The sequence below is a fragment of the Colias eurytheme genome, chromosome 17 (genome assembly GCF_061535395.1).
Source record: "Colias eurytheme isolate Ceu_HAF_F1 chromosome 17, ilColEury1 Martin Lab GWU primary, whole genome shotgun sequence".
In the NCBI taxonomy this organism is placed as follows: Eukaryota; Metazoa; Arthropoda; class Insecta; order Lepidoptera; family Pieridae; genus Colias; species Colias eurytheme.
In genome coordinates this window covers 2,861,528-2,888,363 of record NC_142996.1, presented here as the reverse complement: position 1 = coordinate 2,888,363, position 26,836 = coordinate 2,861,528, and the positions used below count along the sequence as shown (strand labels likewise).

The following is a 26,836-nucleotide window of genomic DNA, read 5'->3' as shown; positions in this document are numbered from 1 at the left end:
TTATCATTGAAAATGTGATTGAAACTTAGAGTATAGATATAGTATACTATATATACTCTAAGGATTGAAAACGTGTTGAAAACACAAAATCATTGAATGGGTTTCGGGCGAATCTATAAGTACCCGTGCCCTTATTCATTTTGCGTGAAAAAAAAAAATTGAATCTTTCAATGTCTCATGTCAATTGGACTTTTAGTTTGTTTACAAAAAAATCCTGATAGCGGCAGTACACATGGGGCCAAGGCGTTGGGCCAACGTGTTGGGAAAAAATGAAGGATATCAAGATTCCTGTTCACACATTGGCGTACTGATCATTCTGCATTGGCGCTTCAAGGATGGACGTAGTCCGTAGAAGTTCTTGCAGCCGCGGCAATTTATTTATATACAGTGCGTTTAATTATTACGTACATGTGCATCAATAACAATGAGTGTACTCTGCCGTCTGCGATGATACCATTTTCCAATCTCTATTGTCCTTTTTTTATATCTGTATAAATAAAACATTATTATGTTTAGATTTTTTCAAATGTTTAAATTTTAAAATGTTTAGGTACATTTAATTTAATTTTAACTACCTATAAAACGAAACTTTAAAGATTAGATTTTAGATATTATTATATTAAATGATAATATTATTTATGTAATAAAGCACAATTTGATCAAAATCATGCTCATTGTATATTGTTATTTAATTTTTAAGAACAAGTAACTTTTTAATACTATTTTACTCATTTTATAAATATATTCATTTTTTTATCGCATTGTATGAAAGTGAGATAAGAAAAACATCTAGAATAATATAATAAATAGAAAATAGAACATCTAATTTTTTGAGTCATATGGTTTTATTTTTGTGTAGTTCATGCCGTGGATTCCAAATTATTCCTTCATGTCGATACAATTCTACGAATTGTAAAACCTCGGCGCCGCCATCGCTATCGGAACATGGTTAAACGTAAATTTCATTGACGCGCAACGATACTGTCTCCGCTGACGAGTAACAACAAACTGAACAAGACACCAACGTGTGAACGCTGTTTGTGGAGCGCGCCAAGATCCTTTGATGTGTGCACAAAAAACCGACAACATTCGGTTGGCCTGCCAATATTGGCGCCAACTAGGCTAATGAAGCCAACATACCGCCAAGTAGCTCTCTACACGTTGGCCCAACCCGTTGGCCCAACACGTTGGCCCAATGTGTACTGCCACCATGAAATAAAAAATATGCTAAATGAGGTTAAAATAAAATAATATTTCAATTTCTCATTAATTAAAGTTTGTTGTTTATAGTATTTACAGTGTAAACGATAATTATATAAGTAAGAATAACAATGACATAAACATGTGAATGCTTCGACATTGAAGCCGTAATAAAGGGCTTATAGTTAATAAAAGGTTTTGGAGTCTTTGAAACTGTAGTTTATTAAGCAAAACAATGGCCAACTACCAAGTTTTAGATTTTGCAACTGGCCTCAAGTCTCGGAATTTTGAGACGAGGCACAAAGCCATTCGTGAGCTCTTGCATTTCGTGCGAACTGAACTAAGAGAAATGTCCCAAGAGACTCTAACTCAAGTGCTCGATGATTTCAATCAGCAAATACATATTCTGACTTCTAGTTATGATAACAATGAAAAGAAAGCTGGTATCCTGACCATAGGTATTATAATATTTTATATTTATTTGCAAAGTTATTTAGGATAAATAAATGATTGCTATTAATCTTCTATACTTAGTAGTAATAAATGTAGAGAGAAATAAATAAATGAAATGTCTATACCCAATAATGTGAAATTTGCAGGATATATTTGGATTAAAAAATGTTATGTGTTACAAATCATAACAGTTAAAATTTTTTACTATGACTGAATTTTACATTTATGTGCCTTTAGATTAAATGAAAATGAATCTTCTGATCCCCTCTACTTTACTATACTTTTCTACTTGAAAATATAAGATTTTCAGTTTCCATATTATTAATATTGTATCTCAACTTCAATATCTTATATTTCAATTGAAATGTTGAACATTAAAACAAAGCCAATAGATTGATTGAGCAATTTTATTCTTTTTTCAGTTTGCCTAATAAGTGGTGATACAGAACTAAATAAAGCAAGAGTGTCTCGATATGCACATTACTTGCGTAACATTTTTCCCTCAAATGACATCAGTATTCTGGAGTTGGCAGCAAAAACTATGGGTCGCATTACTGTATCATTAGGTATTAAGAGAGGTGAATATGTAGAGAATGAAATAAAACGAGCCTATGAATGGCTCGCTGAAGAGAGAAGCGAGGCAAAGAGATTTTCTGCTTGCTTTATTTTACGAGAACTAGCAATTGCTATGCCTTCATACTTCTATCAACATATCAATGGGTTCTTCAATCACATAAGAATTGCATTACGAGATCCTAAGGAACAGATAAGAGAAGTTGCTGCTAAAGCATTGAGGGCTGCGTTTGTGGTTACATCACAGAGGGAAGTTCCAGCTCAATATAAAAGAGCACATTGGTATATCCAGTGTTATGAAGAAGCCACATCTTCATTCAGTGATCATTCAATCAGGGATAGAGGTTTGAGCAGAGATGACAATGTTCATGGAGCATTGTTAATATTGAATGAACTGTTGCGTTGTTCTAACTCCACTTGGGAGAAGAAATACACAGATTTGATGCAAAAACTTGATGCAGAACAAGATGTGTCAGATGAAATGTCATCTTTCAATCCTAAGGTGCAATGTGCCTGGAATTACCAGAATTATCCAGGAGACAAGAGCCAGACACCTATTATTCTGGAATCAAGTATTTGTAGGCAGTTAATTGCTGAGAAATATGATAAAATGTCTAGTGGTATGTATTACATTAAACTTGTAATTCTGCAAAATTAAAGTACATATTTTGAATCAAATTATTTAGTGGGTAGTTGTGATTTTATGCATGTATGTTATATATGTCCTTAATATTAGTTGGATGCCTGACACAAATGAATTAAATGGTATTAAGATTATCTAATGATAAATATCCAATTGAAATGTTCAATGAGTTTTTTCTTAAATAATTGTGAATTCTAAATACATTTCAATAATATTAGAGAAAAAATATTACAAATTACAATTCTGTTTTCTATATTATTTCTAGATATAATGGCTCAACAAATATCAAGATCACACAATGTACATCAGATGCTCCTGTTAATAATACCAAGACTTGCAGCATTCAACCGTGAAGCATTTGCTAAAAAGCACTTAAAATCAACAATAAACCACCTTATTACATTCTTATGTGGCAGGGAAAAGGAGAGGGCCATGGCTTTCACAACACTCGGTCTTATATGTGTAGCTGTTGAGGATGACATTCAGCAGTATCTAAACAGAATTATAGAAATTATCAAAACCACATTACCAATGAAAGATGCCAAAAAAAGAAATGGTATTGACACTCCACTGTTGAAATGTGTTACGTTATTAGGCTTTGCAATGAAAGAAAGTATTGCAAATGAGCTTAAGGACCTATTAGATCCAATGTGTGCAACAGGTTTAAGCCCACAATTGACTACATGCTTTAAAGAGCTCAGTCAAAATGTGCCATCATTGAAAAAGGAAATTACAAATAGACTTCTTAACATGCTCTCTTTGATATTGCGAAAGAAACCCTATACCTCCAGTGACAGTAATAATGAATCGCAAATCGCGTATTCACTATCAACTCTCCTGGTTTTGGAGCCAAACGATACCGCGAAATTGGTTCTAGCGTTACGGACTCTAGCCACATTCGACTTTGAATGGAATAATACACTTATGTCCTTTATTAGGAGGTGCACAGATCATTATCTACAAAGTGAACAGCATGAAGTCAGATTGGAATCTGTTAAAACTATTGCGAAGTTATTGGTAAAGGCGGTGGAACGATGTTCGCAAACGAATTCGCGAACATTAAACATTTTAGTGGACGAGACACTGGGCAAACTCCTTGCGATCGGCAGATCTGATTTCGATCATGAAATTCGTTACAAAGTGCTTGAAGTATTCACCAATCCCATTTATGATAAATATCTGGCTACAGAAGAACATCTGAATTGCCTGTTCATATCCGTAAATGATTCAAACAGCGATGTTGGAGAATTAGCATTATGCGTTATTGGGCGACTGAGTAACATGAATCCCAGCTATACTACACCGATATTACGACAATTATTCGTTCAAATTTTACTAGAACTGCAATACTCTGAATCAGCTCGCAATAAAGAACAATCGCTAAGAATGGTGAATAACATAATTACAAATGCGCCGAGAATTACGAGACAATTCGTTGATACAATTCTTAAGATACTGGTACCCAAATTAAAAGAAGAAGGTAGCAATGCTGTAATGGTTTCAATCATATTAAAAGCCATTGGTGATTTAGCAGAAGTAAATGGTGGTGGTACAGCTTTGAAGGAATGGTTACCAGAATTGATAACAATACAACTTGAAATTCTTTCTGACCCAAATCAGCCAGAGAAAAGAAGTGTCGCGTTATGGTCATTTGGCCAAGTGATTAGTGCAGTTGGGCATGTAATCACACCATACATGGAACATCCCAATCTAATGGATATGCTTCTAAATATTCTGAAAACTGAGCATAATAGTAGGGATAGAAGGGAGACTATTCGCATTTTAGGACTTTTGGGAGCCCTAGATCCCTATCAACACCGAGTCAATCAAGGCTTAATAGATTTCCAAACTATTTCAACTTTGATTGCCATTCCTGAAACAACTGCAACTGTGGATAATTTTGATGCCAATGTCAGTGAAATGTTTGTAAACATGTCACCAATCGTTTTGGATGAGTTTTATCCAGCCATTGCTGTTACTTCTCTGATGCGTATTTTACGTGATCCCTTACTAGCGCAACATCATACAAGTGTTGTACATTCTGTTACTTTTATTTTCCAAACATTGGGTATCAAATGTGTCCCATATATTTCCCGTGTTACACCAAGTCTTCTGTATGTGATTCGGAACACAGATAATAATAACTTCCGCGAGTTTTTATTTACGCAACTTGCCCAGTTAATATCAGTTGTAAAAATACACATTCGCGCCTATTTAGAAGACATATTGGATTTAATCCGCGAGTATTGGACACCAGAAAGTCAGCTACAACCAACACTCATCTTACTGGTTGAACACATAACAGTTGCAATTGGTGCAGAATTTAAAGTCTACCTTAGAAAAATCCTGCCCAATATACTACGCGTGTTGAGATATGATAAGAGCAAAGATAGGTTCTTAACAGAAAAACTATTAATAGCTATTCAGAAATTCGAAAATAATCTCGATGATGTTCTTTTGGCTGTAGTGCCAGCCATAACTGCATTATTCGATGGTAGAAATATACCAACACACATATCTAAATTGGCAATGGAAACGATTGAGCATTTGTCTATCTATTTGTACCTAAAGCCATATTCAGCAGTCCTGATACAAGGGCTTGTGAGGGTGTTGGATAATAACCCAACCTTACGGCAAACAGCAATGAATACTCTTTGTGCGTTGATCGTACAATTTGGTCGTGAGTACATAGATTACATAAATTCAGTTGATAGAATTATCACGAAGCATAAAATACAATGTCCTAACTACACTGTGCTGGTATCAAGATTGCAAGTCGTATCGACACTAGCATCGGATGACGACTATTTGGACGAAACTAGGTCTAGACTGCGGAATCAAAAGACTGATGTAAGTATTAAATACGGCTTGTGCCCTAAAATAAAATATGGAATATAATTTCAATTTTATTATGTGAGGTAGGAATTTTGTACTTTTTATTCTTTGTTAATTACGATTTATTCTTATAAGATATTTTGTATTTTAGGTTGTAACCACAGATACACAGAACATTCAAAAGTTAGTTTTAAATGTGCAAAATTTGAAAAAGTGTTGGTCAGTAAATAATGTTATATCGAAAGATGATTGGTTAGAATGGCTACGACAGTTCAGTCTCGGCCTATTAACTGAATCGAACAGTCCAGCTATAAGGTAAGATTATAAAAGGTAGAATATTTTGCGTTATGTATCATTGAAGTGAAATAAATAATTAAAATATCATGTTATTTTCAGAGCATGTGCCAGTCTAGCTCAGAATTATTCTCAACTGGCTAGCGACATATTTAACGCAGCATTCATGTCTTGTTGGACGGAGTTGGCTGAACAGCCGCGTACAGAACTTGTTTTTGCGCTTGAAAGAGCTCTCACAGTTCCCGACGCGCCAGAAATATCACTTGCTGTACTAAACTTGGCAGAGTTTTTGGAACACTGTGATAAAGGCGCTTTGCCTATCTCTATTAAATTGCTAGGCGATACGGCGATTACTTGTCGGGCGTACGCTAAAGCACTGTACTATAAGGTAATAAAAAAAACTTACAATATTACATGCATTATAATCTCAATGCTTTTCGGAATTTTTTTATTAAATTGAATTTATCTTGGCAGGAAGAAGAATATAGACGAAATCCAACAACACAGGTTGTGGAAGCTCTAATTCACATTAATAATAAATTGCAACAAAAAGAATCAGCCAATGGACTACTTGAAAAAGTTATAATGCAGAAAAAGAATGGAGACTGCACACTAAATGTTCACGTGCGATGGTATGAAAAGCTGCATAATTGGGAACAGGCGTTAGATCTGTATAATAAAAAGCTTGAAGTTGAACCACAGGATAATGAGTCTAAATTAGGTATGATGCGATGCTTAGAAGCCATGGGTGAATGGCGAAAGATTTACACCATAAATGCTGATCAGTGGGAAAATATGGAAGAGGACATGCAAAAGAAATCTGCTAAGATTGCAGCTGCCGCGTCATGGGGTTTACAGGAATGGGATTCTATGAAAAAGTATGTTAAGTTTGTGCCGGAAGACACCTTGGATGGAGAATTTTATAGAGCTGTTCTCGCAATTCATGAAGGATCTTGGTCTGAGTCGAGACATTACATAGATTCAGCTAGAACTATATTGGACAGTGAAATGTCAGCAGTGATTGGCGAAAGTTACCAGAGATCGTATGGCGCTCTTGTCAATGCACAGCTTTTAACAGAATTGGAAGAAGTCATGACGTACAAACTAGTTGAAGAAAGAAGGAGTACAATTCATAAAATGTGGTCGACTAGACTTCAAGGAGGACAGCGTTTGGTCGAAGATTGGAGAAAAATGTTGCAAATTCGAAGCCTAGTAACTTCACCTTTGGAAGAATTCCAAACGTGGCTTAAATTTGCTTCTTTGTGTCGTAAATCTGGATCTGTTAATCAGGCTCATAAAATCATATTATCCATTTTGGGAGCAGACCCAGTTACAAATCCAGAAGTCCTATTACAAACACAAGATCCGAGAGTAATACTTGCGTACGGTAAAAATATTTGGGATGCCGGAAATAAGCGGTACGCATATGAAGTGTTACAGCGCTTCGTTGATAATACAGAAGGTGAAAATGAGGAACAATGTAGATTACTTGCTCGTTGTCATTTAAAACTCGGTTCTTGGTGTGAATCTCTACAGGAAATCAACGAGCTATCAATTCCGGAAATACTAAGAAATTTTGCTGCGGCAACTCTTCTAGCTCCCGAATGGTACAAAGCTTGCCACGCATGGGCATGTATGAATTTCGAAACTGTATTGTTTTATAAACAACAAGACAATTTATCGGAAAGCAGTGTGGCTGGTGGGTCGGGGGATAAAAAAGTATCAAGGCCTGACTTTATCAACACATATACCATTCCTGCGATTGAAGGCTTCTTTAAATCCATCAGCCTTTCAAATGGAAACTCATTACAGGATACTTTACGGCTTCTCACATTATGGTTTGATCACGGACATCACACAGCAATTTATGACGCTCTCTTTGAAGGCATAAGACAGATAGACGTAAAGATATGGTTGCAAGTGATACCGCAGTTGATTGCTCGGATTGATTCACCCAGGAGTCTGGTGGCCAAATTGGTGCATATTCTTTTGATAGATATTGGAAAGTTGCATCCCCAAGCGTTAGTCTATCCTCTTACAGTTGCAACGAAATCTTCTTTTGTAACACGAAAAAATGCAGCGAATTATATCCTTAAAACCATGTGTACACACTCTCAGACTTTAGTCAGCGAAGCTGCTATTATTTCTGAAGAATTGATTAAGATTGCTATGTTGTGGCATGATCAAGTTTACACTGCATTGGAGGACGCATCAAGGTATGTAACTAGCCTTTTCATTTTATGTGTTTATTTAAACTAGGTAAAACAAAATTATTTCATTGTTTTCTTTTTTAGGTTATACTTTAGTGACAAAGACTACAGAGGCATGTTTAGAACGTTGGATAAAATGCATGCAATGTTGGACAGGCCACCAGAAACATTAAAGGAAGTTTCGTTCTTACAAATGTATGGAAGAGATTTACAAGAAGCACAGCGTTGGTGTGAACTTTATAAGGTAACGCCGCTTTTTTAAGAGTTAAATTTATTGTATAATAAAATAAATAATACTACAGCGTAAAAAATGGATTTATTACTTTTGTATTCTTTAAAAAAAAACATTTTTCGTCGTCGAACCTGAAGCGAGACTAATTATTTTATATTCTCAAAGTATTTATAACACTACATATTTATAAAACAAAGTAGCTTTCTCTGTCCCTATACTATGTATGCTAAAATCTTAAAATCAACGCAACGGATTGTAATACGGCTTTTTAATAGATAGATTCAAGTTGGTTTTAGTATATAATTTATTAAGTTTTAGACAAAGCGAGCGAAGCCGCGGGCGGAAAGCTAGTATATTTATAAATTATATTATTGCTATAGAAATAAAAATTGCGTGATCTTCCAGGAAACAAACGAGGACCGTTACTTGAACGAAGCGTGGGATCTCTACTGCCACGTGGTTCGTCGTATTGGTGCGCAGTTCCGCTCGCACACGTCGCTCGAACTGCAGTACGTCAGCAAGAGTCTGCATACTTGCACGGACCTTGAGCTCGCTGTGCCGGGCTCGTATGTGCCCAACGAGAAGATTATAAGAATATCGCATATTAAGAGCCATTTGCAGGTTAGTTTTTTGTAGATTTAGGTTATGTGTGGTGAATTTTCAAAATATTTTTTGTCAATTCAATTGTTCTTGATGTCAAACAAAAAAAAAAACTCAGCTTTATGTTATTAGCATCGATATAAAACCTTTAATTCCACTTACATGAGAAGAAGGAGAAAAAATGTTAATTTTTTTTTTTTTTGTTAAAACAAATCATGCATATTTCGTTTAAACAGGTAATAAAATCAAAGCAGCGACCGCGTCGCCTTACAATCCAAGGATCTGACGGGCGACAGTACATGTTCCTACTCAAGGGACACGAGGACCTGAGACAGGACGAGCGAGTGATGCAACTGTTCGGTCTTGTCAATACTCTCCTACAAGCTGACTCTAACACTTACAGACATGATCTGGCCATACAAAGATATGCTGTTGTTCCTCTGTCACCTAACTCTGGTCTTATTGGTTGGGTGCCGCAGTGTGATACGCTATATAATCTTATAAGTGACTATAGGGATAAGAAGTCGAACAAGATGGCGCTGAACACGGAACAGCAAATTATGCTGCGGATGTCGTCGGACTATCAGAAGCTGCTGTTGAAGCACAAGGTGAATTTTATGGATTCCATTATTGTTGTCAAAAATCGTTTCAAGAGTCCTATTATATTACTTCTTATGAAAAAAGAAATCTCGAATTCATCGTTGCTGCCACATTTATCAGTTAAAGGAGAACCTAGACAGTGTTATGGTGTTGAGTGATACTATTTTTAAAGTGCTGTGTTTCTTGTTGTCTCAATATCCTTAACTTACAAATGATACAAATAAAATCCCACATTATATTTAATATTATACCATCCTAATTAAAAATCATTTCCGACAATTTAGATAACTATATCATCATTATCTATATTTACTTACTTGATAAACTATTTTTAATTCGTCAAGTATTTTAAGGTACAAACATGATAATTTACCAAAAAAATATAAAAATAATCTATGTTACAAAAACCGGTGTCTAATACTTATACATCTTCCAAAATCCAGGTGGAAGTATTCGAATACACGCTATCCCAAACACCAGGGAATGATTTAGCCAGGCTCTTATGGCTAAAGAGTCCTTCAGCAGAAGCGTGGTTCGAGCGTAGAACGAACTACACGCGGTCTCTAGCGGTCATGTCCATGGTGGGGTACATACTGGGGCTGGGAGACAGACATCCGTCGAATATAATGTTACATAGAGTCACTGGGAAAGTCCTGCACATTGATTTCGGAGACTGCTTCGAAGTGACGCAGACTAGAGAGAGGTTCCCGGAAAAGATTCCGTTTAGGCTGACCAGGATGCTCATTAATGCTATGGAGGTTAGTGTTATGATCTTTACTTATGGTAGTTTTTGTATAGTGTATGTTTATACTTAAGTTGGTGTGTAGTTGTAGTTGTCCGAATGATGACAAGAGCGCAAAAATTAATATGATAAATGCTAATACATATTATGTAATATGCAGTATATTAACTATTGTCTATTTTGTTGTAAATAGTGTACAGCTAACGGCTCAATGGATTAACATTAATTAAGATAACAAACCTCTGAGAAGGTTATATGTATTTAAATCTTGTTTATATAAAGATTATTATACCACTAAAATCAGTATAGTGTGTTTGTAAAGAAACTTATCAAAATTATTCAAAGGTTTTTGTGGGACAAGTGACGCATTTACACACACCTGCAGAGTTTAAATTTTACGTTTAAATACTATGATGACTTTACCGTTCATATTTAAAAGTAGGTATGGTATGAAATGAAAAAACAAATTGACAATGTGCTCCCAATATATTTCTCATTTATTATGATCGAAAATACAAATATGTATCTATAAACTGTTGTATTATATTTTCCCACAGGTAACCGGTATTGAGGGAACGTATCGTTTCACGTGCGAATCGGTAATGCACGTGCTCCACAAGCATAGAGACAGCGTAATGGCGGTGCTAGAGGCGTTTGTCTATGACCCGCTGCTCAACTGGCGGCTCATAGACAACGACAAACATTCTCTAACCGAATCCACGTTTTCTTCCGACATGGACATCTCATATTCCCTTCCGAGCAGAAGTCGGAATCAACTGCACTATGAATCTTTGGAAATGCCGCCAGAATCTAATCTTAATAAGCGAGCTCTTGCCATATTGAACAGGATTAGGGATAAACTAACAGGAAGAGACTTTCCGAACATTGAAGCGGTTGTAAGTGTCCCCAAGCAGGTCGACTTGTTGATAAAGATCGCTACCAATAATGAGAATTTGTGCCAGTGTTATATAGGCTGGTGTCCGTTTTGGTAGTTTATTTCTGGTCATTTTATGTAAGTTAAAGATATTTGTAGAGGCATTTATGTTTTAAATATAACATTTTTTATGAATAGTATTATTAAGCTCTTATTAATTTATAGTTTGACTATTTAAACTTCTCGTTCGTATTGTTGATTGATGATATAGTGAATGCCATTTACCTACACTTAGCCTTGAGTTAACAGTACTTTTACTACCTTTTGTATTTAAACTGGTAAATGTACTTTATTGCTCTTTACAATAACCCATTATTATTTTTGGCCTTTTGCTAGTAATAGAATTTATGTTCTAGTAGGGAACATTTTACCTTATCGTGTTCATTTACAACGGCATTTAAAATATTTTATTGCGTATTAACTTCACAAAGCTGTATTTGTTAATAGAAGTCGGTTTTAATGATATGATGATAGCATTGACATGTAACTCGATACCTTTATAACTAAATCGTATAGTCTGTAGGGAAAGTCCTTATTTAATTATAGCTATGAAGCATTTTTAACTGTCTCTAGTTACATTTTTAAATAATTGTGTGTATATAATATTTAACCTAATATTTAGCTATGTATTGTTATATCTTAATAAAGACAATATGCGAAAAACGTTGTTTATATTTCCTTCATATATCACAATATCACCTTTTACGAAATAACATTATCTTCCTTAAAACTGACGAACGAAAGCGGTAAAATTTCTGACAATTTTGTGCACAGAACTTTGTCCATAGTCGGTTTGCTTAAATATATTTCGATATCACCGTCGCTCCCACGGAATTCACTGAGAGCCTGTCTGCACACACCACAAGGCGCTGTGTAGGAATCCTGCTGATGAGCCACCACTGCTATAGTCTTAAACTTTAAATAACCGTCACACACAGCTTTTGGAATCGCTGCTCGCTCAGCACAAATGGAAGGTGTCATAGTTGAATTCTCTATATTACATCCGGAGTAAACCTTCGAATCTTCTTCCGTAATTAACGCCGCGCCCACGGCGAAATTTGAATACGGACAGTACGCCCTTTTCCGTATTTCAACTGCTTCCCGAATTAAATTTTGTACAGTGTCACCTGAAAGCCAAAGTTGATAATTATCGTAAACATAATATATAATGTGGTATACTAGCCAATATGTACATTATTTTGTAAATAATAAAATAACGCAGTAATTTAAATAATATTAATTAATAGATTTAATACAATTTTCTGACACCAAACCTAGCAGGCAGATTTTCAGAATATTTGAGTAGGTACATATACATATAATATATACATACTGTAAACTCATGTAGATAATTTGTTTGAATCATGAAACCTAGCAACTGTTTGGGTGTTACGAGGTGAATTAATAATTTTAATCTCGATTAACGATAAGAATATTAACTTATCATTCTTTTTATTATAATGATATTAACACAGGAAAGTTAAACTTATAAATAAAATGAGTTTACGTCTTTTAATATTAAAATAAATTCAGGAATTTTAATTATTATTATCCTTAATAGAGTTTAACATAATGCATTTCAGTCTCTTCTATTTACTTTCAATGATATTGAGGTCGTCCCAAACAAAAATAGCTTTCATTTTCCTCGCTAAATTCATAAAACGTAACATCGCAAAGACATTATAAATTCTATTATATCATATCTGAACCTATTTCTTAACAATTCACTATTCTAAATTAAATAAAAAACACTTACTTAAAGAGTTAAAGTCTCGTACGGTAAAAGAGTTCACCTGCGTATTTGACATCGTGTATCGATGTAAAATACGAAATGCGGTGGAGTCGCCCGACGTTGAGAACGGTCGTCGGCATACTGATTACGATAGATTAAAGCTAACCATCGTTGATTAGATACAATGTTTTTGATTGAATGGGCCTATTACATTTGATAACATATCAATTATATGTATTGTTTATGGTGAACTTTACTCATAAGATCTTTGGGTTCAAAAACTACACTTTCGAGCACATGGATTTGAATCTAAAGCTTTAAAAAATTCTCTACCTCACGAATATTATACAAAATATTCAATGTATATGTGTACCTACTATTTACTTAACTATTCAAGATATTTTTTTTTCAAATGCATGCTGCATTGCATTTTTGACAAAAAAGGAAACAGACAAGAATTTATAAGGCTTAACGACCTTCTGCAGTTATGAAATGTAAACCCTTCACTAGCTAAAAAAGAGTTCCTTTAAAGGGTAATGGTATTTATGTTCTCTAATCTCTTCAAGGTACATAATTAATACCTACTTATTATTCTATTGTACGGGGTAGTTTCAACACCACCGAATTTTAATTGCTAATGATATTGGAAATAATATTACATAGCACTAAGCACTTATTTTATGAACCAATCTGAAAAAAATCGCACTTTGCTTCTATCTAAGTCTCTCTATTCATAATCTGTGCGAGATCGTAATCAAGCGCTTTTTTATTGTTTAAATAAATTCGAACTTGTAACAACACTAGATCTTAGAGGTAGGAAATAAGGGAAGAGTGACTAAGAAATAAAACATCTGGTACGAATAAACCAATTTATATTTATTATGCTATAACTATATACATTGAAAAAAGTAGCACGATATTTGTTTACCAATAATTAGTTACTAATTATATGTAGTATGGCTTATATGAATACAACAAAAACAACAAATCCTTAAATATATAATTATATTAACTACTAACCTTTAGTTATAAGTAGAAATATAAGTAAACAAAAACTATCGTCACAGTTCTTTAAGATCTTAAATTAAACAGAAACATGTATATAAAATTCCTGAAAAATTTCACCTTTTATCTTAAACATATTTAATAATGTGAAGCCAATTAATTAATATTATACAATGGATAACATAATAGAATTTTATTCTATGGATTATTCAAATTATTTGTAACTACGCAACAACACTCTAGTGCTTCTGAAGGCTTTTCAAAATGATTTCTTTTACACATTTATTATAATGAGTATAATAATTTAAAACAATGAGCTTAAGTTCAGTTAACACTGCCTTAGTTGAGGGAGCGTGGTACATATTTGTAGATTTTTAGAGGTTTACTACAGCGATTGTAGTTTTTGATTGCAGCTAAGCTATTAAATTAAGTTGACGGTTAAAAAACTCTTATTAAATCGCAATAATATAAAATTAAGCATGTGTAATTTGAAGTCAACAAATTGCTGGAAGGAATAAGAGATAAACTACGATAACATGGCGCGCCCCTCCAAAATTCAAAACGTTTGAAAGTATTTGTGAAAGTATTTACAATGCACCACCAAGATTCCCAACGCATGTGTGCGTAATGAGACGGCCGTCAAACAAAAACAAATCCACGGATTTGTTGCTCGACTAGTCACGCTCTAATCGCTCATTATTATTAGTAATGGCGCTGCACTGACGTATTCTATGAAAACGACACGTGCGTTGTCTTGGGCGCTCGGCAACTTATGATTAGTTGACCAACAAATCTGGACGTAAAGTACTAAAGACGAATACGTACAACTACATACAAACTCCTTCGTAAGGATGTCACTACACACATTGAAACAGTAATTTGGAGGGGCGCGCCATGTTATCGTAGTTTATCTCTACCTTACATATTATACAAATGGACACTGAAAACTTATTTGTGACGATTATAAACTTATAAAATATATCACTTAAACCCCCTACACGTACATATTTACAATAATTAGAAAAATAACAATTTTGGTGAAAAAAAAGAAATGCACAAATGCAATTAAACCTAAGAATAGGTACACAGTTACCTAAGTAATAATATATTATTCATTTGCGAATAAAAGCATTAGTTTTATTTCTTGTTCGATTGCCACATTAGAAAATCTTTACTCTTTGTTGTGACTGAGTTTATCGACCCGTTGCATGCAGTAATATCAATTTATGTAATTTAGTATCGACAATGAAACGTAGTTTTCAGTTGATTTCAATAGGCTCTCAATTATTTATAAATGATTTAAAATCTTACATTAAATATGCAATGTCAACAATGAAACAATGTATTTTTTTGTCAATTAAAACCGATATTAATAGTAATTATATCTTGTTTCATATTATTGAAACGAGTCCAATTTTTGTCATAAGATGTTCAATTTACTTAGAAAAGCTGTGTACGTGGGAATCAATTAATAGCCTCGTTACAATTTGAGTTATAAATGCCCATAATAATGGAGTAATAAAGAAAATAATTTGACTGCTTGTACGATGAGTAAGTATCCCATATTCCTATTCATATATATCTTACAATTACATTTCTATTACATACTATTTATATGCATAGGATTTTTAAAGTGAAACTTCTCTAGGCGCGTTGAGAGTAAAATTTCAAGGTCGCGTCATAGTAATACCGACACGTCATGGAGTAAGGCGACGATTTTCGTATCTTCGAATCTTGCCAAAGAAGTTTCACTTCTAACACGTGTGCTCGTCACACACGCTCATTTTAACAAGAGGCGTGTATTTTTCCATTAAATATAAATAGAGTACTTGTTATGCTATCACAATAAGAAATAAGAGCAATTTTAATTCTATTTTCGATTAATTGTCTGACTAGGTACTGCAAGGAACTAATGCCAAAACGGCGAATCTCCACTTCCTGTGGTTATATCGTCAAATTAAATTAAGTGAAAATGTCAGATTAGTATTTAAGGGTAATTTATATTTGTTAATATTTAAGTAGGAGTGTTTCCTATACAGCAAAACGGCAAAGTTCTTAAATCTAGAGCATGGGATTTTGCATTCATATGTTTAGCAGTCTGAATGTTATTTTGTTGAAAAAAATAAGCTTTTGAATACGGGTTATATAGAATTGGGATTTAAAAAAAGAGGTAAAAATAAAATGGGATCTTACATAAGAGACGGGATAGATATCATAGAGTCATTATGTTTTTAGTTTACGTGATTACATTTTAATCCATCAGGCCCCGGAATCACAGACACAATAGAAAATCCTTTGTGTCGCGGTCGGATCTGGCCGCTCGATGGTTGAGAGGTTAAGTGCTTACGAAAAACATATTATACATACATACAAAATATATTATACATACTATCACGCTATAATTTTCCAAAATATATGTCAATTTACAATAACTTCAGAAGAATATATATTTTTGCTGTTTAATTATAAATCCGATACGAAGTGCAAAATAATATAAATCTACATTAACACAAACCTTAATCGACTAGGCATGTTTATCTCTAGAGTCAAATTACTATGCATTAAAAGTACTTACTTAGTTAACCACAAATTATTTAGTTTATTTTCTTGTCTAAATTTCCTCCAAATCTTAAAATATTAGAAAATATTTCCTATATATTTTAACGTAGTGTCTTAAAATGATACGACATGAATGTTTCAAAATTGTTCAGCAAATAAATTTAAACCGCAATTCGTTTAATAACGATTTGATTTATACGGATGTTCATTATAAATATAACAATATTAAAAGCTTAAAGCTCATATATTAATTTCATTCAAGTCGTATCTTTCAAGACAAATAACGCAGTCACTAAATGCAAAATTTAAGCACCGAATTTTGAGCCTTATCCGTCCGTACATAAGGCTCAATCTACCAAAACGGGCACCAGCCCACATAGCACTGACAGAGATTCTCGTTACTCGTCGCTTGCTGTATCAGCAGATCGACTTGTTTCTGAACGGACACACAATTATCGTCTATATGCGGGAAGTCCCTTCCTGTGAGTTTGTCTCGAACTCTATTCACTATGGCCAATGCCCGTTTGTTGAGGTTAGTTTCCGCTGGTTGGTCTATGGTTTCGTTGAATCCTAGAGCGGCTCGACTCCTACTTGGTTGTGGGGATGCACCTTCAGCTGATGATGGGTCAGCATCATTCCTGGACCTTCTCCCGGCATCTATGAGCCTCCAGTTGAGGAGGGGATCGTATACGAACGCTTCTAGCACCGCCATGACACTGTCCTTGTGTCGGTGCAGCACTTCCATCACCGATTCGCATGTTCGTCTGTAGGTACCTTCGATGCCCGTCACCTTGAGATAGAAAATAATAGAATAAATAAAAATTAGAAATTTATGTTGGAAGTTCATATGATGGTTCAACTTTAAAAAGTGCAAGTGCAAGATCGTAATGTTAAATTAAAAAACAAAATCAAAATTTATACGTTAATGTTTATAAAACTGTGGTGTTCAATCTTTCTTTCAAACTCTCAAAACAGAATGAGACATAAAATTATCAGAATATATTTTAAATACCATTTCAATTAAAAATCTACCAGAACTAACCTCCATAGCATTAATGAGCATCCTGGTCAATCTGAACGGAATCTTCTCCGGGAACTTATCCCTAGTCACAGCCACTTCAAAGCAGTCCCCAAAGTCAATATGGAGGAACTTCCCAGTCTTTCTATCCAGCATGATATTCGACGGATGTCTGTCCCCGAGCCCCAGTATGTACCCCACCATAGACATGACCGCTAGAGACCGCGTGTAGTTCGTTCTACGCTCGAACCACACTTCTGAAGAGGGACTCTTTAGCCATAGCAGTTTGGCAAGATCGTCCCCTGCTGTGTGCTCTAATGCGTGCTCGAATACTTCCACCTGAGGAAATAGTATGGATTTTGTAAAAACACTTTTTTGGGAACTATGAACATACATATTAACAATCAATATGGAAAATAAAATAACGAATAGTTTAAACTTTAAATGAAATATTAAAAAAAAATACATGAAATTCATGTACTATTATGTGCGTACATATAATTTAACAAAAATAAAATATATGTAGCACATATTTCGTTTTAATAATACAATACGTATTATTATTTAAAATAGTTCATCGTCATAACTTTGCTTTGAAGTATAAAAAAATAATGCAGTGCATTATACAGTCAAGAAAAGCAGAAATTAATAATTATATAATATCTATAATTTTTACATACCTTTTGCATCAGCATCAATTTCTCGAGATCCGAAGCCATCCTCTGCATGATTCTGTGTTCAATATTCAGCAGAATCTTCCTCTTATCCCTGTAATCTCTAATCAGGGAGTGCAGTGTATCACAATGGGGTACCCAGCCTATTAACCCAGAATTAGTGGACAGAGGTATAACAGCGTATCTCTGTATGGCCAGATCTCGTCTGAAAGTATCTGGGTCGGCTTGTAGCAGAGTATTGACGAGACCGAACAGTTGCATCACTCGCTCGTCCTGTCTCAGGTCCTCGTGTCCCTTGAGCAGGAACATGTAGTCCTTGCCGTTCGAACCCCGTATGCATAGACGACGCGGCCGCTGTTTTGATGTTATCACCTGTCAAATAATATTTATTGTGACAGAAAATGTTGGTCAAAAATGCTTTGTTTCAAAATTATAATTTCTTGATGTTTGCTTTTTACGAACTTAACTAATTTGTTCTTAAGTGTCCAAATAATTTAGCTGAATTAAACTCAACAAAATTGATTATAAAAGTGCAGCAATTATGATCTTTTTTCAATTATGCACAAATTATAAGACGATTATAAAACATAAAAGTAATCTTTACAATTTTATTCAAACAGAATAAAATTTTTATGTCTAAGTAAAACGGAAGTGATGGAAAAATAACGTTCTACAGCTCGACTGACGCCAGCAAATTTATCCAATTTTTTAACCCAAGTTACCCCTTATGCTTACCTGCAAGCTACTTTGTATATGCGCAATCCGTATCAAATCTCTATCTGGAACATATGAGCCTGGTACAGCCAATTCAAGGTCTCTGCAGCTCAGCAGCCTTGGGCTGACGTACTGCAGCTCGAGCGACGTGAGCTGCGGCAGCTGCCGGCTGATACGACGGAACACGTGGTAGTACAAGTCCCAAGCTTGATTCAGGTCGCGGACTTGACCGGACTCCTATTGTTGGTGATGATTAATACATAATATGTTTACTTGTACTGTAAATAGTCTACGCTCACATATTGGTGATTTATTCATTAATAAATGGCGTTTTTAGTATGGTAGGAATTTAATTTTAATTTTCTAAAGTCGCGTAAACAATGAAGCTACTACATATTATAAGCAACTAGATTCAAAAATGTACGAGCAGTTTATAAAACATTTATTGAATTTAACATTTTATGTCACGGCAGTAATGTACCAAATCTATTGTATCGCTCATTGCAAAACTCTGCTTAATATAAACATAGGCAGAGTTTTGTATCGGACTCTGTTTGAACGTGAATGTGTTTCTATTTGTTTATTGTACGTAAATGGTAAACGAAACGTAATAAAGGATTTCAATAATTCTTATTTCGTATATAATGAAGACGCTGAAATATATACAAGGGTGGAATGATTTATAATTATTAAACATTTTATTCACTAATTTTAAAATACTAGAAGATAAAATACACTCAAAATTTACTTGAGCAGTTGCAAAAAGTTAATTAAAATACATACCTTGAATCTATTGCACCATTCTTGAGCTTCATTCAGATCCCTTCCATACGCAGTGCTGAATGATATTTCCTTCAAAGTTTGCGGCCCGCGCTCTAACATCGCATGCAAAGGTTCTAACGTCTTGAACATTGCCTTTACATCGTGCTCACTAAAGTACAGTCTAGACGCTTCTTCTAAAGCCTCATGCCACTGTTCGTGCCACAAAATAGCAACTCTAATTAGTTCTTCCGATATCATCGCTGCTTGATTGACCAAGTTAATCGAATGTGTACACATTGATTTCAAAATTTGATTCGCAGCGTTCTTACGATCTACAAACGAAGATTTAGAAGCCACGGTTAGCGGATAAACAAGCGCTTGGGGATGCGACTTGCCAATATCTATGAGCAGAGAATGGATAAGCTTTCCCACCAAAGCTCTCGGAATATCGATTCTAGCTATCAATTGTGGAATGACTTGAAGCCACACGTTAATTTCGATAGTTCTTATTCCTTCAACGAGTGCTTCGTGCACCGCCGGATGGTGGCCATAGTCAAACCACAATGTTAACAATCTCAAAGTATCTTGGAGAGAACTGCCATGCGATAAATTGATCGACTTGAAGAAGCCTTCTACTGCGGGTACTGTGTACATTTGTATGTATTCAGTAGAAGCTTTTACATCTGCAGAAGTTGGAGGATTATCTCCTTCTTGGTGCTTGTAAAATAGTACAGTTTCGAAATTCATATATGCCCATGCGTGCCACGCTTTGTACCAATCGGAGGAAAGTTCTGTAGCAGCCGAGTAATTGCGCAGGATCGTTTTAATAGATTGTCTATTAATTCCCGACAACGACTCGCACCAAGACCCTAACTTTAAGTGACAACGAGCAAGTAATCTGCAATGTTCCGCATCACCATTGTCGACATTGTCTACATAACGCTGTAATTGATCATAAGCTAGTTGCTTATCACCAGCTACCCATAAATGCTTTGCGTACGCGAGTGTAAGCCTCGGTTCGTGGGTTGGCAGCGGTTTGTCTCGATTTTCACTGGGATCTATTCCTAGGAGCATCACAAGCGTTTTGTGAGCTTGACGCGGCGCACCACTCTTCCTGCAAAGTGATGCGAATTTCAACCAAGTGGCCATGTCTTCTTGTGGCGTTAAAACTAAGCCGCGAACTTGTAGAATCTTACTCCAATCTTCCACCAGCCTTTGACCACCTTGTAACCTCGTCCACCAAGCTTGCCGAATCGATTCTCTTCGCTCTTGAACTAATTTGTATGTTATAACTTCTTCCAATTCCGCTAACAGCTGAGCATTAACTAATGCTCCGTACGCTCTTTGGTAACTCTCACCAGCGACGGCAGTCAATTCAGAATCTAGCAATGTGCGTGCTTGATCGATATATAATTTCGATACATTATAATCTCCGTTGTGTATATTAAGAACGGCTCTATAGAAAGCTCCGTCTTGAGTGTTTTCGGGCAAGAAGTTGACATAATTAGACATAGAATCCCATTCATTGAGACCCCAAGAAGCAGCCGCAGCCAATCTTGCCGCTTTGAATTTTTCTTCGTCAGTCATTTGCGGCCACCACATCGAGACAGTGTTATATAATTTAGTCCATTCGCCTAACGCTTCGAAACATCGCAGTTCTCCAAGGCAAGCATCAATATTGTCCGTTTCATTACTTAGTTTTTCTCCATATAGATTAAGTGCCTTTTCCCAGTTGTGCAATTTCTCATACCATCGAATCTGCACCTTTAAGCTTGTATCACCTGCTTCTCTTTGTGTCATAACTCTTTCCAGTAGTCCTTCCGCAGCTTCCTTTTGCTGGAGTTTGTTATTAATATGTATCAAAGCCTCTACAACTTGAGAAGTTGCTCCATTGCGGAATTCTTCTTCCTGTTAAATTAAAATTAATTTAGTTTTTTAAATAACAAAAATGAGTTTGAACAAACATGCAAATTATCACTCACTTTATAATGTAAAGCTTTGGCATACGCTCTGCAATGCATTGCTCTTTCGCCAAGTAAATGCGTGGATATAGGTAGCGCTCCACCTTCACAATGTTCCATAAATTCTGCTAAGTTCAGAACAGTGTGCGCTAATTCCGGAGCATCAGGAGCAGTTAATGCTTGCTCTAATGCATTCGATAGTTCTGTGCGTGACCGACTATCCAGTTCTGTCCAACACGACACGAAAGCCGCGTTAAACAAATCTCGCAAAAGTTGCGAATAATTGTGTGCAAGTGCAAGGCATGCTCTGGAAAAGATTAAAAATTATAGACCATTGGCTTATGAAACAATATATGTTTAGGTAAATTGGCCATTTACCTTAATGCTGGGCTGTGTGATTCTGTTAGCAGACCGATACTAAAACGTCTGAGCCATTCCAACCAATCGTCTTTGGATACGCGACTGCTGACCGTCCACGCCACTTTAAGACTTTGCGCGTTCACGTAAAGCTTTCGAATCGATTGCGATGTGTCACATGCTACAATACGAGCCTGAAAATATTAACATTTATAAATAAAAAACCACAGTTTATTTAATACGTCACCATTGAATAAAGATATGACACAAACCTCTTGATTATTATTTCTCGGTTTTCTTCTGGTACTTTGAAGAAATTCTTCCAAAGTTAGCATTGGCGTTGTTTGTAGCTTAGATAGCAATAGTTCATAATTTTGATGTTGGATCCTATGCTTTACCAATACCTTTTGTACAAGAGGTATGAAGTCGGTGAATTTTCGACCTAATTGAACAATTAAAGCGCACAAGGTATCCATAGCTGTTGTGCGCAAAGCATAGCAAGTGTCCAAACTACGAACGAGCGGATGAATTATTCTTGATACTAGTTCGCTATAGTTTAATGAATCAGACAAATAGTCAACTGTTTCCATTGCGACTTTCGCAACAGGAATAGGACAGTCAGTTGCATCAAATAACTTTACAATGGAAGGAATTACTAAATGCATGTAGTCATCTAAGTTATCTTCGAATTTTTGTAATGCATACAACAACTTTTCAGTCACAACCCTATCCTTGCTAGTATCATGCGCCAAAACGCGAAGTATCTGCGGCATTAATTGCGGTAAGTATACCTTGAATTCTGAGCCAAGTGCGATTGCAATATGTTCTACGAGTAGTATCAATGTAGGCTGCAAAGGACTGTTAGGAGTCCAAAATTCTTTGATAAGATCAAATATTTTGTCCAAATAATTTCGAATATGTTGTTTAACTATAGCAATTAACTTAGCGAGCTGTGTAAATAGGAACTCACGGAAAGCAATGTTATCCGTAGCGCGAGCGACATATAGGAGACTAGGAGTAACTCGAGAAATATATGGAACACATTTAATACCAAGGGATTGGAAAATAAATGTAACTGCCTGAACAACACTTGTATGGTGTTGTTGAAGTGTGGGGTCGCGTAATATACGCATGAGAGTTGAAATGACAATTGCTGGGTAGTATTCGTCCAACACCGGTGTTGGCATCAAAACCAACATTTCACTTGAAGTTATGTCAAAATTGTTTTCTTCAGCTTTACTATCAGCCACTGGGACTAAACTTGAGTTAGGTTGCCCATCTTTTCTACTTTTCGTTAATTTATGTTTATAAGGATCCAACGCACCCAGTAGACCCAACACTCGAATTGTTTCACGTCTGTCTTTCGGTTGTTGTTCAGTTTTCAGAAAATTTAGAAGTACATCCATTAAATTTGGATAGTCTGTATATGGGGTAACAACATATCCTGTTGCACTAATTAGTTGTCCAAATGCCCATAGAGCCACGCTTCGCTTTTCTGTCGCAGTTGCATCGGAAAGTAAGTCAAGAAGGATCGTAAGAAGTTCTGGAAGGCATTTCCTAAGCCCACTGTTATCACCATGGACATCAGCTAAATCTCCTACTGCCTTAAGAACACTGATAACAACACCTGGGTTAACATCAGGTTCTTTCAATTTTGGTACCAGAACATTTAGAATTGTCTCCATGTAAGGTTTCACAAGTTTAGGGGCATGCAAAATAAGATTATCAAGCATTCTAGCAGCTTGCTCTTTATTACGACTCATTCCCGAATGTTCAAGTTCAGTCAAAAACTGTATTAATGTCTTTCTTAAACCAGGCATTACATATGCGGGATTAACTGTACTCAATCTTCCAATGGTACAAATTGCTAATTCTCGTATTTCTAAATGCTCGTCATTCATAGCAATAAACAGAAAACTAAGATTTTCTATTTGCGCTAAATGTGTATCGAAAATTTGTGTCAGAGATTCAAGTACCCAGTATCTCACTTCGTAATCAGGATCAGTTACGGAAACAATTAGCATTTTGCCAACAACTTCTGCTGTTAACATGGTGAGTGTCTTTGAAGGTGTTTTCATTGTCCTAATTGCAGCATCTGCTAAAAGTTTTGCTGATGTTTTCACAGCTTCAACCCTTATTTCCTGTTGATCACTCTGTAAGAAGTGATCTGCACATCTACGGACAAACATGAGCAAACTGTGTTGCCCTTCAAAATGAAAAGTGCCTAGTGTACTCAGTGCTAAAACAATGCTTGCAGTGTCCTGTGGTTCTATTGGAAGGGTTATATTACTCATTTGTTGTTCTAAACTCCTAGGCACTCCTGGATGTAAAAAGTGTTTATTCCTAAGTACTAAAGAGAGCATATTCAAAAGGCCTTCTGATATTTCTGCTCTAAGTGAGGGTAAATTTTCACTCAACTCCTTCATGCATATTGTTAAAGATGGGCTCAAACCAGTTGCAAACATAGCATCGAGTATTTCTTTAATGTCCCTTACAACAAGATCTTTTACAGCACTACTTAGCAATGTTATACAGGCAAATATAGATGGATCGACCCATATCCTTTTCTTTGTTTGAAAATCTCTTACAGGCAATGCTTGCTTTATAACATCCATAATTCTTGGTATAAAAGTTCTTATATCACCCTCTAAAGCTGCTGCCATAAGGCCAAGTGTTGTAAATGCCATGTTTTTGTCTTTCTCCCTACTCCTTATTGAAGTTAATAAGTAATGCATAGTTGAATTTAGATATTTCTTCAAGAATAATTCTTTATTGAATGCAGCTAGTCTTGGGATTATAACAAGAAGTGTTTGTGGCACTCCTTGGAGCTTCAACAACCTTTGGGCCATCACATCTGTAATAAATAGAATTATTATAATATTGTACACAATACTGAATTGTAAGTCACTAAACGATTATAATTGAAAACAAAAAACATCTCTTATCGAAACATATTAATTAATATTCATTATTTTTATTCTGCTCTCTGCAGCTGCTTTTGTTGGCTCTATCTGTGTAATTTTTTTTAAGTTTATCAAAATTAAAAAGTTGTTATTCTTATCCATACAGAGAAAAATTGAACCAATAAAAAATAGCAAACCAATTAGCATTTCTTGAATTATTATAATTAAGTAGGAACACAGACTCTCTTTTATATGTATAGAAGAGAAGTTATCCACAAGTGCCATGAGCGCTGTTAAGTGATAAAAATGCATTTTATCTATAGTAAAATAGAACCACTGCAAAGGCATTGATAATAATTTATTTTTGCTCTTATTTTTTGTTATATTCTCTTCCTTTTCCAATTGGTTTCATTCTACTATAATTAATTATTTTTCAAAACTCAATTTCCCCAACCTAATAGGAGAATAAGAAAGATTGAAAAATTTTTTAAACTTAAATTTACATACCATGGCAAATCCTCTCAATTTTCTCGGACAAAAGTTTTTTACATACTTCAGATTCATATATGGGAACTGGATATTGCACATTTTCTGTTTTAAATCCATCACACAAGTAGCCTCTCTTTACTGAAGGACTGTGGAGCTTAGTGCTAATAAAAATAATATCATCGGACACTATTATATCTTTTTGAGTATCAATGCTTCTCATTAAGTGCGAATATTTTTTCTCCCAAATTGCATTAGAACATCTTAACAATTCATTCAAGATTAAGAGCCCTCCGTGAACCCGATCCTCTTTAGTAATACCCTTTTCTTTTATTGGAATATCTTCAAAGGACAGCATTGCTTCTTCATAACACTGCATATACCATTGTGGCTTTGCTGTAGATTGCTTTGCAGTTTCTCGCTGAGCTGTCACTACGAAACCAGCTCTTAAAGCTTTGGCAGCTGCTTCCCTTATTTGCTGTTTAGGATCTTTCAACGCAACAAGAATATGGTCAAAGAACCCAGAAACTTGTTGATAGAAATATGTAGGCATAGCAATAGCAAGTTCTTTTAATAGCAAAACAGCTGAATGACGTCTGCCTTCGTTTCTTTCTTCAGAAAGCCATTCAAATGCCCTTTTTACTTCAAATTCTACATATTCAGCTCTTTTGACCCCGGAGACAGTTGCCAAACGCCCAACTGTTTTAGCTGCTAATTCCATTACTCCTGCATCGGATGAAGGTAGGAGATTTCGTAAGTAATTAGCAAATCTAGTGATTCTAGTCTTTGTAGTATCACAGTCACCTCCAATGAGACATACTGAAAAATATATTTTTTAATGAATTATTACGAATATGACATCAAAATATTGATGAGTAATGTTCACTTAATAATATAATACAAACCTATCGCCAGTACACCTCCTTTTTTCTCATGAACATCATTGCTAGAAACCATTTCAAATATTTGGTGATTAAACTCATCAAGAAACTGAGTAAGCTCTTCCTGTGGAACTTCACGCAGCTCAGTTTTAGCAAAGTGATACAATTCTCTTGCCGTTTTCGTTTGAACATCCACATTTCGGGATTTTAAACCCGCTACAAATGCAGCTACCTGGTTCGACATCTTTGATAGATAATTTACAGCACACTATCACTTAAGTCATTTTAATATAATTGTAGACGACTTGGGTCAAATCGGTCATTAGTACCTAGTTTATTAATGATCAGTTCTTATAAATTTTTATTCCCAAAAATAAATAAACACTGAACTCACGTTATTACTTTGACGTTTTATGACCACAGATTGTTTATGACCACAGATAACTATATATTAGTTTATGACTTTAG

The 26,836-nt window shown here is 35.3% G+C and overlaps 3 protein-coding genes across 3 annotated transcripts; 1 reads left to right on the top strand and 2 right to left on the bottom strand.

Moving 5' to 3' along the window:
- The first annotated feature begins 1,217 nt into the window (after positions 1–1,217).
- On the top strand, positions 1,218–11,381 carry LOC149901078 (serine/threonine-protein kinase mTor-like). Its single transcript, XM_090112051.1, has 11 exons — positions 1,218–1,658; positions 2,076–2,846; positions 3,135–5,719; positions 5,856–6,019; positions 6,101–6,386; positions 6,473–8,214; positions 8,293–8,452; positions 8,846–9,061; positions 9,277–9,648; positions 10,084–10,398; positions 10,940–11,381. The coding sequence occupies exons 1-11, from the start codon at positions 1,436–1,438 to the stop codon at positions 11,372–11,374; spliced, it is 7,269 nt and encodes a 2,422-aa protein (XP_089968177.1). The 5' UTR covers positions 1,218–1,435; the 3' UTR covers positions 11,375–11,381.
- Positions 10,862–13,185, bottom strand: LOC149901077 (cytidine deaminase-like). Its single transcript, XM_090112052.1, has 2 exons — positions 13,073–13,185; positions 10,862–12,443 (listed from the first exon to the last, which is right to left on the bottom strand). The coding sequence occupies exons 1-2, from the start codon at positions 13,122–13,124 to the stop codon at positions 12,019–12,021; spliced, it is 477 nt and encodes a 158-aa protein (XP_089968178.1). The 5' UTR covers positions 13,125–13,185; the 3' UTR covers positions 10,862–12,018.
- Positions 13,186–15,007: 1,822 nt separating this feature from the next.
- On the bottom strand, positions 15,008–26,761 carry mTor (serine/threonine-protein kinase Tor). Its single transcript, XM_090111372.1, has 10 exons — positions 26,393–26,761; positions 25,509–26,306; positions 22,371–24,952; positions 22,120–22,292; positions 21,763–22,048; positions 19,802–21,688; positions 19,040–19,255; positions 18,311–18,676; positions 17,655–17,969; positions 15,008–17,402 (listed from the first exon to the last, which is right to left on the bottom strand). The coding sequence occupies exons 1-10, from the start codon at positions 26,610–26,612 to the stop codon at positions 16,965–16,967; spliced, it is 7,281 nt and encodes a 2,426-aa protein (XP_089967498.1). The 5' UTR covers positions 26,613–26,761; the 3' UTR covers positions 15,008–16,964.
- Positions 26,762–26,836: the final 75 nt, after the last annotated feature.

What these genes read in the sequence shown, in the direction of transcription:
- mTor (XM_090111372.1), bottom strand. Translation starts at nt 26,612, where the DNA reads ATGTCGAACCAGGTAGCTGCATTTGTAGCGGGTTTAAAATCCCGAAAT. An exon ending in TCACACAGCCCAGCATTAAG is followed by an intron (nt 22,049 to 22,119) that starts GTAAATGGCCAA and finishes AATCTTTTCCAG; the next exon opens with AGCATGCCTTGCACTTGCAC. An exon ending in CCAAAGCTTTACATTATAAA is followed by an intron (nt 21,689 to 21,762) that starts GTGAGTGATAAT and finishes TTAATTTAACAG; the next exon opens with GAAGAAGAATTCCGCAATGG.
- LOC149901077 (XM_090112052.1), bottom strand. Translation starts at nt 13,124, where the DNA reads ATGTCAAATACGCAGGTGAACTCTTTTACCGTACGAGACTTTAACTCT. An exon ending in ACGAGACTTTAACTCTTTAA is followed by an intron (nt 12,444 to 13,072) that starts GTAAGTGTTTTT and finishes TTTGGCTTTCAG; the next exon opens with GTGACACTGTACAAAATTTA.
- LOC149901078 (XM_090112051.1), top strand. Translation starts at nt 1,436, where the DNA reads ATGGCCAACTACCAAGTTTTAGATTTTGCAACTGGCCTCAAGTCTCGG. An exon ending in TGCGGAATCAAAAGACTGAT is followed by an intron (nt 5,720 to 5,855) that starts GTAAGTATTAAA and finishes TTTGTATTTTAG; the next exon opens with GTTGTAACCACAGATACACA. An exon ending in AGCTGCTGTTGAAGCACAAG is followed by an intron (nt 9,649 to 10,083) that starts GTGAATTTTATG and finishes TCCAAAATCCAG; the next exon opens with GTGGAAGTATTCGAATACAC.